The sequence below is a fragment of the Zosterops lateralis genome, assembly GCF_965231275.1.
Source record: "Zosterops lateralis genome assembly, chromosome: 5".
Classification (NCBI taxonomy): domain Eukaryota; kingdom Metazoa; phylum Chordata; class Aves; order Passeriformes; family Zosteropidae; genus Zosterops; species Zosterops lateralis.
This window is the reverse complement of record NC_139766.1, coordinates 71,913,832-71,931,072: the sequence shown is the minus strand read 5'-3', so window position 1 is coordinate 71,931,072 and position 17,241 is coordinate 71,913,832. Positions and strand designations below refer to the sequence as shown.

General features: G+C 48.7%; 2 protein-coding genes across 6 annotated transcripts in view; one reads left to right on the top strand and one right to left on the bottom strand.

Moving 5' to 3' along the window:
- Window positions 1–2,274: 2,274 nt before the first annotated feature.
- GRSF1 (G-rich RNA sequence binding factor 1) lies at window positions 2,275–9,094 on the top strand (the record flags this gene model as incomplete). The annotated part of the gene is made up of 10 exons (XM_083861782.1): window positions 2,275–2,478; window positions 2,574–2,718; window positions 3,400–3,555; window positions 3,854–3,994; window positions 4,821–4,950; window positions 6,672–6,832; window positions 6,953–7,080; window positions 7,643–7,778; window positions 7,994–8,077; window positions 8,855–9,094. The coding sequence occupies 9 exons, from the start codon at window positions 2,275–2,277 to the stop codon at window positions 8,050–8,052; spliced, it is 1,260 nt and encodes a 419-aa protein (XP_083717908.1). The 3' UTR covers window positions 8,053–8,077; window positions 8,855–9,094.
- Window positions 9,095–9,202: 108 nt separating this feature from the next.
- Window positions 9,203–17,241, bottom strand: part of RUFY3 (RUN and FYVE domain containing 3) — a 31,191-nt gene continuing 23,152 nt past the window's right edge. For 2 of the 5 annotated variants that reach the window (XM_083861778.1, XM_083861779.1), the window contains exons 13-18: window positions 14,826–14,945; window positions 13,619–13,721; window positions 12,854–12,930; window positions 11,683–11,710; window positions 11,348–11,419; window positions 9,203–11,061 (exon numbers count right to left, since the gene is read on the bottom strand). In XM_083861778.1, the coding sequence (XP_083717904.1) occupies window positions 10,918–11,061; window positions 11,348–11,419; window positions 11,683–11,710; window positions 12,854–12,930; window positions 13,619–13,721; window positions 14,826–14,945 (544 nt within the window). In that variant the 3' untranslated portion in view covers window positions 9,203–10,917. Of the gene's footprint in view, window positions 11,062–11,347; window positions 11,420–11,682; window positions 11,711–12,853; window positions 12,931–13,618; window positions 13,722–14,825; window positions 14,966–14,991; window positions 17,216–17,241 lie in introns of those variants that run through there. The other 3 variants (XR_014590145.1, XM_083861780.1, XM_083861781.1) reach the window with 3 other exon arrangements.

Sequence of the window (17,241 nt, the reverse complement as noted above, 5' to 3'; positions counted from 1 at the left end):
TCCACAGCAGTATGGAGGCATGTCCTGAGATAAGCTGTTTTAATAGAGGCAGATTCCCTCTCCTAAGCTGTCTTCATTCAACAGCAGTTCTGTCGAGTGAATAAATGCTAATTCTCTTGTCCTAGGATGACCTTTATATTCTACCATAGGTGCAGAGGCTCTGATTCGTCATGTAACTACGGAAGCTCTGAGATTCCATGGAAACTTCGGCGCCAGCAGTTGCCCAACAACATGGTGCCCTCTAAAGGTAACTCTCGCAAACCTGACAAGCTGCCAGACAAGCAGCAGTGGGTGTTTTCTCCTGTACTTGAGAAGCAAGCAAATCAAAGGAAAATTGGGTGGAAGATGTGCATCCCTTCCAGAGACTCTTCCTTGCACTCTGCTTGGGTCCCAGGAGAAGAATGCCCCTAACATTCCCTCAGTCCTTAAGATTTAGGGATCTGCTTATTCAGTTAAACTGAAAGCACAAAAACCAATCTAGATACACATAACTACTCAAGATGAATTCCTATAGTTATCTTATTTTTTTTTTCTCCTATAAGATTTGCTTGCCTATTTAAAGAAGGCTTTGAAGAGAAACAAGTAGGCAAGTAGGCTATGAAAGACTGGAATGTGAACCACTTGGGCACCAAGGTCAACATTCCTTTGAAAATGTGCATAATGTGTGATTTACCTTGAAAACTCAGAAGAGTGGAGAATGCTGTCGTCAAGAGGCTGTGCTATTCTCGGGGTTATAGTCTGTCATGTGAAAGTTTGTTACAAGGAATAGTTTACAAAAGCATCAGCCAGCAACAAGAGGGTGGTGACAAAGTAGCTTGTTCACATTTTCAAAATGGTGATAAGAAACATTCAAGGCTTCTGATAAAGGAGTGTGTTGGCAGCACAACAAGATGAAAGACTTGTGCTGAAAAATCCAAGATTGTATTTTGGGTTTGATAGTCTGCAGTGGCTTGAAATTGCAACTCTTTCTTGGCGATCCCCAGGCTACAAGCACAGGGTGCTGGAAAAGAGAGGAGTATCTTGGGATGTCATGGCTCTCATGATCTTCCTTATGCTGGGGTTCTGCTTGGCCTGGCCCATCCTCCTCCTGAACAGCTGCTTGGATACCTACCTGAATACCCTGGATGAGACTCCACAGCCCCTCCCTGGGTTCCTCCAGCCTTGGGGTTTGGGATTTTGGCTTGTCTTTTCCTACTCATTTTGCTTCATCCTGAATTTTTTTTTCTGGGTTCAGCACAACCTACCTTCCCCACGTGTGCACTTTGGTGCCAGGTCTTTCCTCCTTATCCCTTCTGGATGCAGCAATGACAGCAGGACTGTCTTCCCAAACCACTTGGAAGGGGAATATCCTTCATCAACCGGTTCAGCCGGTGCTGCCTCTGAGACCTTCAAGCAGGGGTGGGAGTGAGGGGGAGAAAATAATCTCTCTTGGAAAATCAGCCTCCAGGGAAGGGGTGTAAAAGGCTTATCCGTGATGAAGCCCAACTTAAAACTTTGTATTGCAAGAAATCCTCTGTGTCTTGGGCTCATCCCCACCTGGGATCCCTCATCCCCAGGGGGATTCCTCCCCTCTGCCCTGTTCATGTGAGACCCCACCTGGAATGCTGCATCCAGCCCTGAGATCCTCAGCACTGAAAGGACATTGGCCTGTTGGAGCAAGTGCAGAGGAGGCCACCAAGGTTATCACAGGAAGGGAGCACCTCTGCTATGAGAATTAGGATGTTTTCAGCCTGGAAAAGAAAAGCTTCAGGCTGACCAAACTGCAGCCTTCCAGTGCCTGAAGGGAGCCTACAAGAAAGATGGAGACTATTACAAGGGCCTGGAGTGACAGGACAAGGGGGAATGGCTTCACACTGACGGAAGGCAGGGTTAGATGGGATACTGGGAAGAAATTCTTCCCTGTGAGGCCCTGGCACAGGTTGCCCAGAAAAACTGTGGCTGCCCCATCCCTGAAGTGTTCATGTCCAGGATGGACGGGGCTTGGAGGAACCTGGGATAGTGGAAGGTGTCCCTGTACATGGCAGGGAGTGGAACAGGATGATCTTTAAGTTCCGTTCCAACCCAGGCCGTTCTAAGCCACAGCTCTGTGACAGGAAAAGCCAGCAGTGACAGCCGCGAATGCCTCCCCCCGACACCACGGGCAGAGCAGCGGGCACCCCCCGAGACCGAGGGAAGCCGGCGGTGCCCGGGAAGCGCTTCCCGTGCAGCGTCTGCCGGGAAGGAAGGAAGGGAGGGAGGGAGGAAGGTCGCGGGGGCGGAGCTGCGATCCCCGGCATGGCCGTGGCCGCCGCTCGCCGCGCTCTGTCCGCGCTGCTGCTGGGCCGGGGCCCGGCGCTGCCGCCCGCGCTACGCCTGCCCCGGCTCGCCCCGGCCCCGGCCCCGGCCCCGGCCCCGGCCCCGGCCCCGGCCCTGGCCCTGGCCCTGCTCCCGGCCCCGGTCCCGGTGCCTCTCCGCGCCGCCCTCCGCGCATACAGCCAGGTACAGCCGCGCGAAAATGGCGGGCACCGACCCCTGCGGGAAACCGCGGGCTACCCGCCTCTCACCCGGGGGCTTCTCTCATGTGTCCGTGACAGGTCACAGATGCTCCGTCCCATGAAGGTCGCCTCTCGGAGCAGGACCCCGCCTCACCCAAGGCGGAAAACGACACTGTCTATCTCGTCAGGGCACAAGGATTCCCGTTTTCGTGCACCGAGGAAGACGTCCTTACCTTCTTTGATAGTATGGGTGTTCATTTTCCTGCCTAAACTGTTCTGCATGCTGGTATTGAGCCCATTAGTTCATGACTACTTAACAGAAGGAAAATCAGTCATTAGTTCATGACTACTTAACAGAGAAAGACGAGGTCTTATTATTGCTGCAAAATTATTCATAACTGACACATGTAAAGGGAATAATCAACATCCAAACTGTTGGACACTGACTAGAAGCTCATCCTTATGATCGCTTTAATTTAATTGGACAAGTCTTTCCTTTCTTAATCAGTGTTTCCACAGCAGAGGGAATCCAATTCAAAGTGATGCTCTTACAGGCCATTATGGCTGGCCCAAATCCCTCTTTTTTTAAGAAACTTAAGTTTTTACTAATTAGTTTAAATTGCATTGTTATTTTCTGATCCTAATTCATAGCTTTTACATACCTTCATAGGGCTGATCCTCCCTACTGTCATAAGATGCTGCATCCTCCCAGGGGCCAGATGCAAGTTTTTAAATTACTTGCTGCTTACTTACAAACTAAAGCAAGTCAGTTTGACGTTAGACTTCAAGTTAGAAATGCAAGTATTCTGCCCTTTGTTCTGCAGTGCTGAGGGGATGAGCCCTGAGCACTGTAGTCAGGACATGGAGATCCCCGTGTCTGATGCAGTCCTGTTTGTTCCTGTGTTGTGTGTCCCTTGGTTTCCAGGCTGTAGAATTCGAAACGGTGAGAACGGGGTACACTTCCTCTTAAACAGGGATGGGAGGCGCAGGGGGGATGCCTTGATCGAGCTGGAGTCCAAAGCAGACGTCCAGAGAGCCCTGGAAAAGCACCTGAGGTACATGGGCCCACGCTATGTGAAAGGTGCGTTTGGAACAGCAGGAGTTACACTGCAGGGAAACTCCCCAGGGACTGAGAACTCCTTGGTTAGTGAAGAGGTGCAGGGGTGGAACTGAGCAGCAGATCAGCCAGTGAGGCACCGCTGGGCCAAAATGTCCTGGGCTGGCCAGGGGAAGCAGAGGGGCAGGACCACAGAGTGTGGGGTGAGGGAGGAAACAGGGTGGAGCTTTGCAGGGGGCAAAAGCTGCCTTAGGAGAGTGCCTGCAGAGTGCTGCCTTCCAGTGCCACGTGGGGAAACGCTCCATGGCCACATTCCTTGCAGTTTTTGAAGTCCATGACAGCGATGTGGAGGGTTTGCTGCAGAACCTGCGGGACGAGACACAGGCCATGAACGATGGAGTTGTGCTGCTCCGAGGCCTCCCCTTCACCTCCACCGAGGAGGACATTGCAGATTTCTTCCCAGGTAACTCAGCCTGCACCACGTTCTTCTTTACCAGGCATTCACTTCCTTAAGTTGATACTGTAGTTCCTCAAGGGATGAGGCAAAGCACATGCAGCCTTAAACACCACAAGGAGTTGCTGTTCCCTAGAAGTCACACAGGCTTTCTAAGCACCCTGGAGCTTCCTTGCCCCTCTGACCTTGTGCAGGTCTAACTGAGGATCAGTACTTTCAGCACTCTGATTTGGGGCCAGGGGAAGCAAAGAAAGGAGACCAGATGTTGTGATCTGCAGTTGGATCGCTACCAGTGCATAATTTGGCAAATTTGAGAAGGGAAAAGGTTTGAGTGATAGTTAAGTCCGGGTGAATGCAATGTGAGTGTTCCCAGCTGTGACATCAGTCCACTTGAGTTCTTGTCTCATACTCAGTGCTGGAGCAGTCCAGGTCCTGGCTCCCCAAGATAACATTCTACATAAGGATAAAAAGTGAAATGCACTGAATCTGACTTGAGTATTTAAAAATGCAGGAAAAAAATACCATAATAAGAGAAAATTCCAAGAACATTTGTGCTCTAGATCTACTTGTTGTTCAGAACTCAGATTCACTTATTCGAAGTCTCAAATTGTGTCATTTTTTAACTAAGTCTTCTGTGAAAACTGCCTTAAAGCAAAAAATTGGAGTTTAAAAAATCCCAATTAGGCCAGCACGAGCAGTTGTTTCAGAACTATTAAGCTGCCCAGTTAGCTTGTCAAAAAAGAAAAAAAAAGGAGAAAAAAAAGAAAAAGGCTTTCCAAGCTACAGCACAAGTTTCTGCCACAATCAATGCCTTTTTTTCTCCTGCCATCTCTAGGTTTGAAAATAACAGACATAGCTTTCATTTACCGAGGAGACAGAAGAACAGGAGAAGCTTTTGTGCAGTTTGCGACTCCTGAAATGGCAGCCAAGGCCCTGCTACGGCACAGGGAATATATGGGAAATAGGTAGGTCCTTCCCTGGAGTTCAAGGGGTAGGAGAACAGGGTGTGAAGCTCCTGTGGGACTTGGAGCTTCCTGCCAGATGAAACATCTCATTTCACACTCACAGTGCAATTAAGGGTGGCAGAGGCACCTGCAGCACTCATAGTTTTGAGGACTTTGGAGCCTCTCAGAAAGTCTCCAGTTTTTCAGATATTCCTGAAGACATTCTCATCCCAATGAAAAGGGATGACAGCCTCCAGAGTGGGGAACACTAGATAGATGTAGTCTGCCCAAGGCCTCAGTGCAAAGGGATCCTGTGCCTCCTTCAGACATGTGATCCTGCCAGATTTCCACCAGGTTCCTCCATGCTTTGGGCAATTCTGGCAGCTGTCCTCCTGTCTGTCAGCCCAGTGCCCAGCACAGCTGGTGCTTCCTCACAAGGAATACCTGTTTGCAGCACAGCTGACCTGGCTTGAGTCCACTCCCGCACTGCACCATCTCCCACCTCTTTGGTGACCACATCCCCTGTGGGAATTACACCATTTTATTCCAGAGCACTGAACCCACACAGTTACCTCACAAGAGCCTCTTTCCTCTCAAACAGAATCACAAGGCCACCTTTTCCCAGAGTCCATAGTATCATTTAGGTTAGAAAAGGCCTTCAGGATCATTGTATCCAACACTGCTGAACCCGGCCCCAAACCCTGTCTGTAGGCACCACATCTACACAGCTTTTAAACACCTCCAGAGCTGTGCTCAGAAAAGAAAACCCAAACAACCAAGGCAGCTTTTCCCTGCTGAGTTTTCTGACTTCAGTAATCTATAAAACTTTTATCTGCACCCCACATAATTAAAGAGTTTTCCAAACCTTACCTCTCCTCTTGCACACCAATCTCCTTTTATCTCCTTACTTCCCATTTCGAGGCTGCATTTCCTTGTGTTTGTCAACCTCCCCACTCATAGTAAAAGCAAACAGCTGCTCCACAGGCAGAATTTGATTAATTAATTGAATTAATAGGACTCCTCTTGAGAAGAGCTTAATTCCAAATCTACTGTTAATTTTTTTTTGTCAGAACATGAGCTGACCTGACTCATCTATCTGGCTCAGACACCTCCATTTCCATGTGTCTAGCCAAGAAATGGAAGGGTTTTCAAAATTGCTGGCAGCTTCCTCCCGTTCATTCTTCCTGGTTTTATCCTGAATTGGCCTCCAGCAGTGCCCAGTGCTGAGTGGGGACTCGGGGCTGAGCTGTCAGCCTGTACACAGGGTTACTTCCCTTAGACTGGCTGCTCCCTTCAGGAAGGGTGGAAGGCTCCCTCCCTTGGATTGTCTGTATTTAGTTTTCATCACTCTGTTCCTTCAGTGCTCTGGATATTGCCTGATTTAACACTGCTAGGGAAATCCCATCAATTTCATAAGCATATGGAAAATCATAGGGCTCCACTGAAGTATTTTCTGTGACCCTGTGCATCTTTTGGGTCTGCCTGTGCTGGGGCTGGGTAGGGTCTTAGATTTGGGCTTTGCAGAAACCAGTGCAGTTTGCAGAAGTGCAGCGAGGGAAGAACAGCCTCAAAAAGAACTGTGCCAGTGAAATGAATTAATTCTTCAGCACCTTGGCGGGCCGTGGCAGGGCTCTCAGTACCCCCAGTACCTGAGCAGAGCCAAGGCAGGACAGAGCTGGAAGGTGCTTTCTCCAAGCCCTGAGTGCCGGCTGTGCCATGTGCTCTTTCCCTTTGGGCTCCAGGTACATAGAAGTGTATGTGAGCAGAAAGCACCAGATGCAAAGGCACATGCCCTACAGCAAGCAGGTGATGGCCTATTCCAAAGCGAGAAGAGAGTATGAATCCATCTCTGAAGACAGGGGCTGGAGAGACACTGGAGGCTCCTATGCTGAAGAAGAAATCAGTGAGTCCCTCCCTGTCATGAGTGTTCCTCAAGGCCCCTTCGTGTCATCCCACATGCCCACGGCTTTGAGGGAAGGGGGCACTGCAGGCACAAGTGATGGTTTTTCCCTCCATTCCACAGAATTGTACAGGCAAGGAACTGAAAGCTCCAGGAACGTTTTAGAGTCTGAGAATGTCTCATCACCAGAACAGCACTTTGTCTGCATGAGGGGTTTTCCTTCCCAAGCTAGTGCCCAGGACATAATAAATGTGAGTAACAGGCTACAGATGAAGTGTGGTTCTGTCAGTAGCCATGCAAACCCTCAGTTAATTGTTACAGCTTCAGGAATTGTAGGCTTTTAATTAGTGTCTGTTAGTCCTCAGTGCTGTGTGGCTTTGGAGAGCTGTGGCCTCAGGCACATCAGGGATCTGCTCCTCTATGAATAAGAAGGAAGTAAGGCTTGCTGGGATGTGTTAATATCCATCAGTAGGCTTGAGGAGCCATTGAGAATATAAAGCAAGATTTCAGAGTAGTAGCTGACTGCACAGAAACTTTAACAGTGTATATGGAGCTGCACTGATGTGTACAGAACGTGAGTGCCATGTGAGGATTTTTGTTCCTGGCAGGAGTTTCTATGCCAGGAGTTCACAGGGGCTGAGACAGGTGACTGGGGAGTGCCTCAGCTTCACCCAGATGCATCAGGGAGCTTTTGCTGCTCAGGAGCTCAGACCCTCCATGGGTTGGTGGGGTTTGTGAATAAAAAGCATTGAGTTTCTGGGGAATAGGGTGCATTATTGTTTCTTTCTCACCAATCTCTGTCCTGCTTTTCAGTTTTTTGCCCCGCTGAGACCCACAAGGATCTTGGTGGAATATAACTCCCATGGAGATGCCACAGGAGAGGCAGATGTGTACTTCAAGAGCCATGAGGATGCAGTTGCAGCAATGGCCAAGGAAGGGTCACAGATGGGTAAGTCAGAAAAAAGGGGATCCTACAACGCTGGGACTGAGATCTCAGAGGGTTTGGCACAGCTCATCCAGCTACTGTTGCACCCTGTGCAGAGGGATCACTTGGGTGTAGTTTTCCAAGTTGTGATGTGCCATGGGCTTGACAGAGAAAAAAACAAACCACTATGCGACATATGCAAGTGTCTCACCTCAGCCCACCTCTCTTCCATTCCCCAGAGCACTGTGCCATTGAGTTGTTCCTGAATGAACATCCAAAGGGAGAGGAGAACTGCTAGTGACAGCAGCATAGGCACAGGTTTGGTAAGCACATGCCACCTCTGTCCTTCCTGCTCTCCTCTTTGTAGCAACGTGTGCCCCAGGCTCACAATCCGTGGTATTCCAACCAGCCCACAGGATGAAATGTAGAGGGGCTGAAGGGAACCACCCCCTAACCCTGACACAGGTGTGTCCAGCCTGTATCCCACAGCCTGCACCTCTGGATTCCACAGGTGCCAGTCCTGCAGTGCAGAGGCAGCACGGAAAGCTCTTATGGGGTTATATTCCTTGGCAAGGAGAGGAAACACAGCTAAACATTTCCCACAGACGTGGCTTCATAGTAATTGGTCTTTTGGGTGGGGTGAGGTTTGGTGTGGCTATGAAAGATGGTGGAAAGATAGTGCTTGTTCCATGAATTCCCCTCAGAAAGTGGTTACTGCTCCCCAAGCCCTGGTCCCTGCAGCAGGGAGGGCAGCCCACCCCGCCTGGGTTTGTAATCCAGCCCAGGGGTAAGTCCTTGGGGCAGATTCAGGATGTGCAGCTGGACCGTTTAACTGCATCCCACACTTCTTGGCAGGTCCCTTCTGTTGGTGCTTGTGCTGGGGGAATTAAATACCCCCACCAAGTGTGCCTGTACTGCAGCTCCACCTGAGCATGTCCCACCTGAAGTCTGTGGTATTTTACTATTGCCAAACTCTATTATTTCATTCTAATAGAGCATTAACAGGGATAAAATGCAGTGGGCATTGGAGAAAAAAGGGAAAACAGTAAGCCACAGTGAGGGAGGGAGTGATTTTTATTTTTCCTCTTCCTTGTTTTTAGGCCAAGGAAACACATTCCGTGGGTATGAGGATGAAGATCAGGTCCAAGAGTCACCACTCAGCGAAGAGGACAAGCCAAGATTAATTCAGCCATCTGCAAGAGCTTGTAATAAATGTGATGGGCTGTGGAGAGTTGCACCAGCAGCAGCTGCAGTGGAAATGGCCAAGGCTGCAGAGTGAAGCAGTTCTGGGCTCCAGGTGCATCAGGCTGCATTAATAAAACACCAGGATTGCCATTTAACACCAGAGTGATCTAAGTCCTCACACAGGTGCATGCTGTTGCTCTGAATCCTTTCATACCTCCAACCCAAGAGGAATGGGAGGGAAAGACAACTCAGGAGGCAGGATATGGATGATCAAGTTTTTTTATTGTGTGGAACAAAATTAACATCAGAAAACTTGTGCCCCCCATTCCCACAAGGTCCAGGTGTGAACCAACCCTGGCATCACACAGAGTATGTGAGCACAGAGGGAGCTGGCAGCCAGCATGGTCCCACTCCCACCTTCCAAAAGGCCCGTCCCATGGCAGCCACTAGGGCTGTGCTCCGGAGGGGCTCAGCCACCTCCCTGCTTAATGGAGTTTAATCCTCCATTTCCAGTTTAATGCTCCCTCTGCATTGCCTGGGTCTTGTTTTCTCCTTGGGGGATGAGTCTCATATTGGGGTTGGGTGCAGGAGTTCACACTGTTGGATGTGTATAGTGTGTACTCAAAACTACTGACACTGAATTCAGGGTTTTTCTCCAGCCACCTCCAGTGTCTCACCCCTTCAGAAAACTCAGGAATTCACCTGAATTCCAGGCTTTTGGTATTTCAACACTGTTAACAACTCCTACCATACTTTAGGGGATAACCAGCAAGGAAACAGGTCAGGAAGCTGCCCTTGGGGGCAAAAGAGCAGAGAAGTGTAGAAGTTGGGTGACTGAACCTGCCAAGTCCTAAAAAGATCTAAAAGAGATGATTCCTGGTACAAAGCAGTACCAACCATGTCAGTTCCTCAGCTCCAAGAGGCTTTGTCATGTGGTTCCAGCCAATCTAAAGACTAGAAAATCCCCTCCAAAGAATTAACCACTATCCTCTAACAATATCTATAAAAACCCCAGTGCATTTATCACACTAGTGCATCCCTTTTCTACGAACTACAGGACATTCCGTGGTCTCAGAGACGGCAGGAGGTGCCAACAGGAAAAGGAGTAAACACTCCTGTGACACGAGAAAGCCACCACCACTTTTTGGACCAACAAAATTCCTTGAGGGAACAGTAACAAACAATGATGTGGCACGAACCATGAAACCTCTCGGAACTGCATGTGCAATTAAAATTTCTAACAGGTGAAAAGTGTTCCCATTTAGTTTTGATCCAACTAAAAGTGAAATGCCAGGTTTATTGTAACAATGTTTCCATGTGTGCAAGATAGAGAGGTGGATCCAAGTGGCCCTAAACCTCTGTTTGATACGGATTGAGCCTAGCCCCTGAAGCACAGAGGGGGAACAGAACATTCACAGCTTGGTTTGGGGTGTCCCTGTGCAGACTAAGCCCCTGGTCAGAGCCCTGAGCCAAGGAAATGCAGGGAGGATGTGTTCACCTGCCCTGCTCACACCACCGCCCAGGGTTCTCAGGATGAGCCAGCCTGTCCAGGGCAAATGGAAAAGGGGAAATGGGATTTCAAGTGCAGCCAGAGTGAGGAATACCAACGCTCCTGTTGGCTTTTGGAGAGCCTTTGCTCAGCAGCAGCACTACACACCCACACCACACGCGAGGGTGAGAACACTCCCAACTTCCACATGCAGACAACAGCTCTGGTTTGGCAGTGGCTCCCAGAGTCCTGAGACTGCTCAGGCACACCCCAAGGGCTGCCCCATGTGACATTCCTAATGCAATTCTCCACAGGCTGGTTTTGGTACAGGGAAGGGCTGTTTTAGTAACAGGAGATTCTAAACACCAAGAAGCTGCTTCCCATCCGACCTCCAAAGCACATGGGCAAGTGCCTTCATATTCTCCCTGAACAACTCCAGAAACACCATCAGCTGCAACCCTTGTTTGTCACCTCTGTGTCAGCTGTTCCCTACAAGGGGCTGCTGGAATACTGCTGGATGAGCTGCTGGTGGCAGGGGTTGCAGACGCGCTCGGGGTTGATGCTAGACGGGAGGGGCAGCTCATGCACTGAGCAGGCTTCACAGAAGGTGCCCCCACAGTTCTTGCAGATGTTCTGGAATGCAGGAAAAGGACAGAGAAGTCTTGGAAGATCAACTCGGGGGAAAAACAAACACTGAGCCCAAGAAGGGAAGAAGCTGCTAAGGGGGAGGAAAACCAAACCACTGAACAGGGCAGAGCAGGGAACCATCACGCCATCAGCATTTCACTAAGGGCAGAGGGGCCTGCAAGGGCTAATTTCTTGGTACAAGTCACCAGCAGGAATCTGTGATTCCACAACAAAATGCAGAGGGAACTCGGTGACTGGGTGTGGGAGATGCCAGTTCAAGTCCAGGACTTACCCTTCTTTGGCTGCGGCTGTCCTCCTGGCAGAGCTGGCAGACCTCGGTGTGTCCAGGCCCTGACAGCTGCTCCTAAAGCCCAAGCCAAAACCAAGACATTCTGCTTTACGTGGGTCCTATGGCAGAGCTCAGCAGTAACAAGGGGGGAACTAAATTGGGTTTTCACTGTTAACAAGCTGACAGCAGCAGAAATTCCCAGTGGACAAGACAGCCCAAGGCATCCCAGTGGCAGTCTGGGGGTCTCTGCTTTGCCAGGTGCACAGAGGAGAAGGAGTGGATTTTGATCCAGCTGATTTACAGGAAAAGCAAAACCGCCAAGAAGGAGAATCACCCACCTGCTCCTCCTGCCTGCTGCTGGGTGACCTACAAAGGAACAACAGCATCACTTGGAGCAGGCCTTCTATCACCAGAGCCTCTAAATAAAACATCTGTGCTATCAGGGCATCCTGTTTTTAAAACCCTCCCCAGATTTTTGAGTAGCGCTCCTGGTTCAATGGGAAGAGCAGAAGAAAAACTTGCAAAATGCCTGCAGGAGAGCAGAAGAATGAACATAGAATATACAGTCGAGGTGCTAGAGCAAAATAGTTTGAAACTGTCTTTAAACACAGGCCTGCAGGTTTGATCCCCACCCCTGCTGTGAAAGGCAGCACCACAAGGCCTGTAAACCATCACCTTGATCCTCACCTGCTTAAATACTCCAGGTGAAACAGGACCAAAAGAAAAAAAAAAAAAAAAAAGAAAAAAAAGAAAAAAAACTCAAGCCTGGAAGGTTTTTTAGTATCTGGCAAAGCAGATTTGAACTGCTTTATGCTATTTTAAGAGGATATTTTCCTGATTAACTCAAGGACTAACTCAATGGAGAGTGCCTCTCCACAGGCACTCAAGACACTGCAGCAGAGCCCTGACAGTGAGAGCACTTCCAACGAGCTGTTCCATCCTCAAGCCAAAGCCTCAGCACTGAGCTGTGCCCAGGGGCTTTGAAAACACCTTTTAACTCCTAAAACTAAATACTAAAATCCTGCAACAAGAATCCTCCTCTGTAGTAATTCTGTATGGAAACAAGTGACCTGAACCACAATTTTACAAAGCCATCTTCTTAAAATCTCATCTGAAGCTCTCTTTCCCCAGTAGCTTCTCTTTAGGAGGTCCAAACACCCTTCTTTCCCTCACCAAAGACACTTTGGACATGAGTTCCAAAGGTCTTACATTTGGCTAACCAAGGATTCTTGAGTCAGAAAAATTAGTAAACAGATTTAGACAGGAAGAAAAATTCAAAGGTAAATGGGGGAGAGAGAGAGCTTTTCCCTGATGGCAAACAACAGAACCTCCTCCTTCCCTCTGAGAGCTATGGAAAAGCAGCAGAGAACTCAAAGGGCAGGAGGTTGGAAATCCTTCTTAAAAAGTGAAGTTGGACTACTCCAAACTCCCTGGTGGTACAGAAATTGAAGAAGAGAATACATGACTTGGGAAAGGAGAGGCAGAGGTGAGATTTGTTTCCTTCCTTACCTCTGTGGCAGGACACTGTTCTCTCTCAGCGGCTGCTTTACTTTAGCATTTTCTTCCTGGACTTTGAGCTTCCCATCCTGCCAAAAGGAAACGCTCACCCATCAGCTGCACTAGAGAAAAACTCCAGTTTCACTCCTGCCATACTGCAAGAGGAGAATTGTTACTGCTCCCCTGGGATACTGCTCTGCCCCTCCTTGGCACAGAGGGGTATCTGGGTGCCAGTTTCCCCTGGGAGCAGCTTTCAGTGCTTTCCCTCTGCTGTGAACAGAGGTGGGACTGTGCCTCTTGGAGGTGGGCAGGGGTCCCATGACCTCCTGTTACCAGAAACACCACAGTCACCAGATCTTATCTGTAGAGCAGAGGCTGAGAATGAGGATGGGGTGAAGAGGTTTTGTAAAAGCTGACCATAGACAAACTTCTCCAGCCAGCAAGAGAATCCTCCCCATCTCCCTGAGATGTGGGTCGCAGCTGAGCAATGAGGCCTAAAGCACTTCACTGAAATGGTGTAATACTGGTCAAAAAAGACAAAACTGCACCATCCCAGCAGACCAGGGAGAAACAAAGAACTGCAGAAGCCATCTCTGTTACTGCACAGTTCCCATTACAGCTCAAATTGCCTGTTCAGAGTGTATAAAAATCTTCCCAAAGCTCCTCTGGTTGTGGCATGTGAACAACAACCATTTACTGCCTCAGAAAGCTCAGTAAAAGCAAACAAGCCAAGGGAAACTGTACCTCAAACCCAAGCCAAAACCCAAGTCACATTACCTGTCTGAGCCAATTCTTTGGGCCTTTTTTGCTTTCTTGGCTGTGCTGGTGACTGTGAGACCATCTGTCTCTTTCCCGCCTTAGCTCCAGTTCTAGGTGGCTCCTGGAATACCAGGTGGAATTGTGAACAAAGGATAGTTTTGGGACACTTGGCACTGACAACTGATGAACTGTTTGACCCTTTCTTCACACCCCTAACTCAAGAGCTAAAACTGCCTCTTGGAGCCAAAAGTTGTCTTGCAGTGTGTTTAGCCATAATGTGCCAGGATGAAAAATCCACAAGTTCTTTCATCTAATTCTCGCACAGTTAGTATCCAACTGATGCAAAAACAGACCCATTTGCCTGTGTCCTCCTAAGCTCACCCATGTACACCCAGGACCTCACAGCAATTGCTGACCAAAGCCATTTTTTGGTTGCTAGAGCAGCATTTTGAAAAAGGAAACAAAAATCTGGGCCAGGAAGGAAAGAAGGGACAAAAACCTCCATGCATCCACTAAGGCTCCCACAGAATTCATCCCAGTGACCTTGCAACAAGCCACAGATGTGTTAAGGCTGCAGGAGATGCTCTTCTATTTTAAGGAAAGAGATATCTCTGTGTCCCTGACACTGCTCAAGTGGTGAGTCTGCAGGGGAAAATGGGGTAGCTTTTGCCAAGGTCTCTGTTTGGCTTCCACCAAACTAAGAACAGTTTCAAATTGGGAAAAAATCCACATCACACTACAGTGTGTCAGGTAAGACAACCAAAATTACTGCCCTTGCTCCAGCCCCTTCTGTGTTTGCTCCAGGCAGAGACTTGGTAGCTCAGTCCCTACCCAAGAGCAGCAAATAGTTAATGTTAGCTTTGGATTCCCAATTATCACAGAATCACAGCAGATTTGAGTTGGAAAGGACCTTACAGACCATCTTGTTCCACCCTGTGCCGGGACACCTTCCACTGGATTAGATTCCTCCAAGCCCTGTCCAATCTGGCCTTGAACACTCCCAGGGACTGCGCATCCACAACTATTCTGGGCAGCCTGTGCCAGTATCCAAGTGATGCTGTTACCAAGGACTTCCCTCCCTGGAATTACACCTCATGGCATCTAACACACGACTTGCCTCACACTCCCTCTCCATGCCCTGCTTCCCTGTGCCATCACCCTGCCTGCTCTCCCCTAAACACAGCAACAAGAGCCCAGAAAAGAGGTTGGGAAAGTGTCTCTTCACCGCTGCCTGGAGAGCTCTTCCACTTCCAGCTGGAGGCTGTTGATTTTGTCCCCAAACTCCTGCTTGAAGAGCCGGTTGTCCTGCAGGGCCAGCTGCCGGTCCTTCTCTGCCTGTCGCAATCTGGATTTGAGCCACATGAACTTGTGATAAAAAACAAAAGCCATGGTGGGGAGGAAGACTGAGTTTAACCAACAAATAAAAAACCCAGTGAAAAGGTAAACCAAAAAAAAGGAAAAAAAAGAATGGTAAAAACAATGGAAAGGAGGAAAATAGTTCAAAAGCAAAGCAAATGTAGGTGAACCAGGCAGAAGCTCTCATTTTCAATAGTTTTTATTCTATCTCTACAGTTTACAGCCATTAGATGAGAAACAGAAAACATCACTTTTGTCCAGATTCGAAGCAAACCTCAAGTACACAGAATTTTAGATCAAATTGGAGTCTAATGTACGTTACATTTCAGCTTTGCACAGGTAACTGGAACTTGCAACATAGGTGGTAGCTACTCTGTTGAGAAATTAGTGCATGTTCCTGGTCTCTCCCATGGGTGAACACTTCGGCTCAAGCCCCAAGCATCAGTACACCACCACATTCCCACTCAGGGCCTGACATCAGAAGCAGCCAGATCCTTAAATCTCTCTGATTTCAGCACAAATCTCAACCCCCTGTTCCTACAGCATAACTGTGCTAAGAGGCAGGGGGGGTTCCTGTCCTAACCAGCTGTTCATATCACACACCTTGATCAAAGCTTCCACCTTTCCCTTAGGATTATTTTTTCTGCAGGGAGTTAGGATGAGTTTCTAGTAGCAGGTTACTGAGGGGTGAGTTTATAGGTTCAAGCATGCAGCTCGGGCATGGCAGGGAGGTTCCCAGCAGGGCTGTGCTGGGAGCCTGGGGAACAAGCCCCACAGTGGCCCACGCTCACACCTGCAGGGACCAGGCTGAGCCCCCTGCATTTGTAAACACACCGAGGTGTTCCCTCCTGTGTTGGTCACGTTTGCCACCCACTGCCCCAAGGAGCACCGTCCCACAGGTCAAAGGGAGAACTGGCATCAAAGAATTACTACAGACATCTCACCAGAGCAAAACACCCCTTATATGATACACAAACGCCCCAAATCTAACCTTCCAAAAGAAAAAGAAAAATCTTGAGGAGCATTTATAAACCTAAAGCCTGCGAGAGGCCAGCACAGGGACTTCAGTGATCAGAGAATGTTAGTCTATAATAGTTTAAGTTACAGTTAACTTCAGATTTTGCACCAGGGTGTTAAACTGGCAATTATTTTTCCTATTGAGAGGCATTTCCAAGCTTTAGCACTTGTTCCATTAGCAAATTCCATTTGTTTTGAGCAAGGCAAACTCAGAAGAAAATGCAAGAAGTGTAAAAGGCAACTCTTCAGCCACCAACTATTCGGACAAGAAAAGGGCAAGGACCAAATTTCCACCTCCACTCCCCACTGCTGCACACTGGTTCCTTCTCCTTTTTTAATGTGTTTTTGTTTTCTTTAAACAAAGATCAGATTTTTTTTAATAAAACCAGTAACTTCCCTTTCTGGGAAGGGAAGAGACCTCCCAAAACACCTCTCCTCCACTTCCTTGGGTCAGGAAGGACCACAGGGTATGTCTGGAGGGATTCCTCGCAGAGGTAGAAGCAATGCAAAGAGAAGGTTTCCACTGAACTTACCACTCTATCGTGTTACTCTAAGACACCTACAGCTACTAATTCTGGACACATGAAGTTTAAAGGAATAAGGATAAGTCCCCACCCTCCCCCCAAGTCCCTAAGGCAGAATTCAGGCAGGCTGGTTACGAGAGGGGCTGGTCCTCCCAGTGACGGGCCAGCGTTGCGCCCGCTCGGCTTGGACTCGGGGCTGAACCCACAGAACAGAAGAGAACGGGGAACAGCTTGGGGTACGCACACAACTACTGTCAACAACTTCCAGGGATGCATTTCTCGTCTACTTCACAAAAGGGCAATACAAGAAAAGGAGTTGACTGTCCCGAGCTGGCCACGGCCCCGTCTGAGCCATGCACGCGCCGAGGGCCGTGCTGCCACCTCGCCCCACTCCTGGCGCTCTCCCGGGTGCTCAGGGGCCAGCTCATTGGTACTTGAACACGGTTTAAATAGTAGGGTTGGGGGTTTTTATAGCCTACTAAATCTTGGCAGGAAAAACTCACTGATTTTAAAAACTCGGCAAACTCCAAATCAACTTTAGGTGAACAATTAACATTTTAACGGTTGCTTTTAGCAATTCGCAAGTTCTCCCCTCAGAAATGAGTTCTGATGTCAGAGCTGTGAGGTGGCCAGACATAAAAATGTCTAATGATGCTTCTGGATCAGTTTGTTTGCTGCACTATTTAAGGTTTTTGCCTGTTTCACCAAATCCTTTTCACTGTATAAGTAAGTCAGAATGAGGAT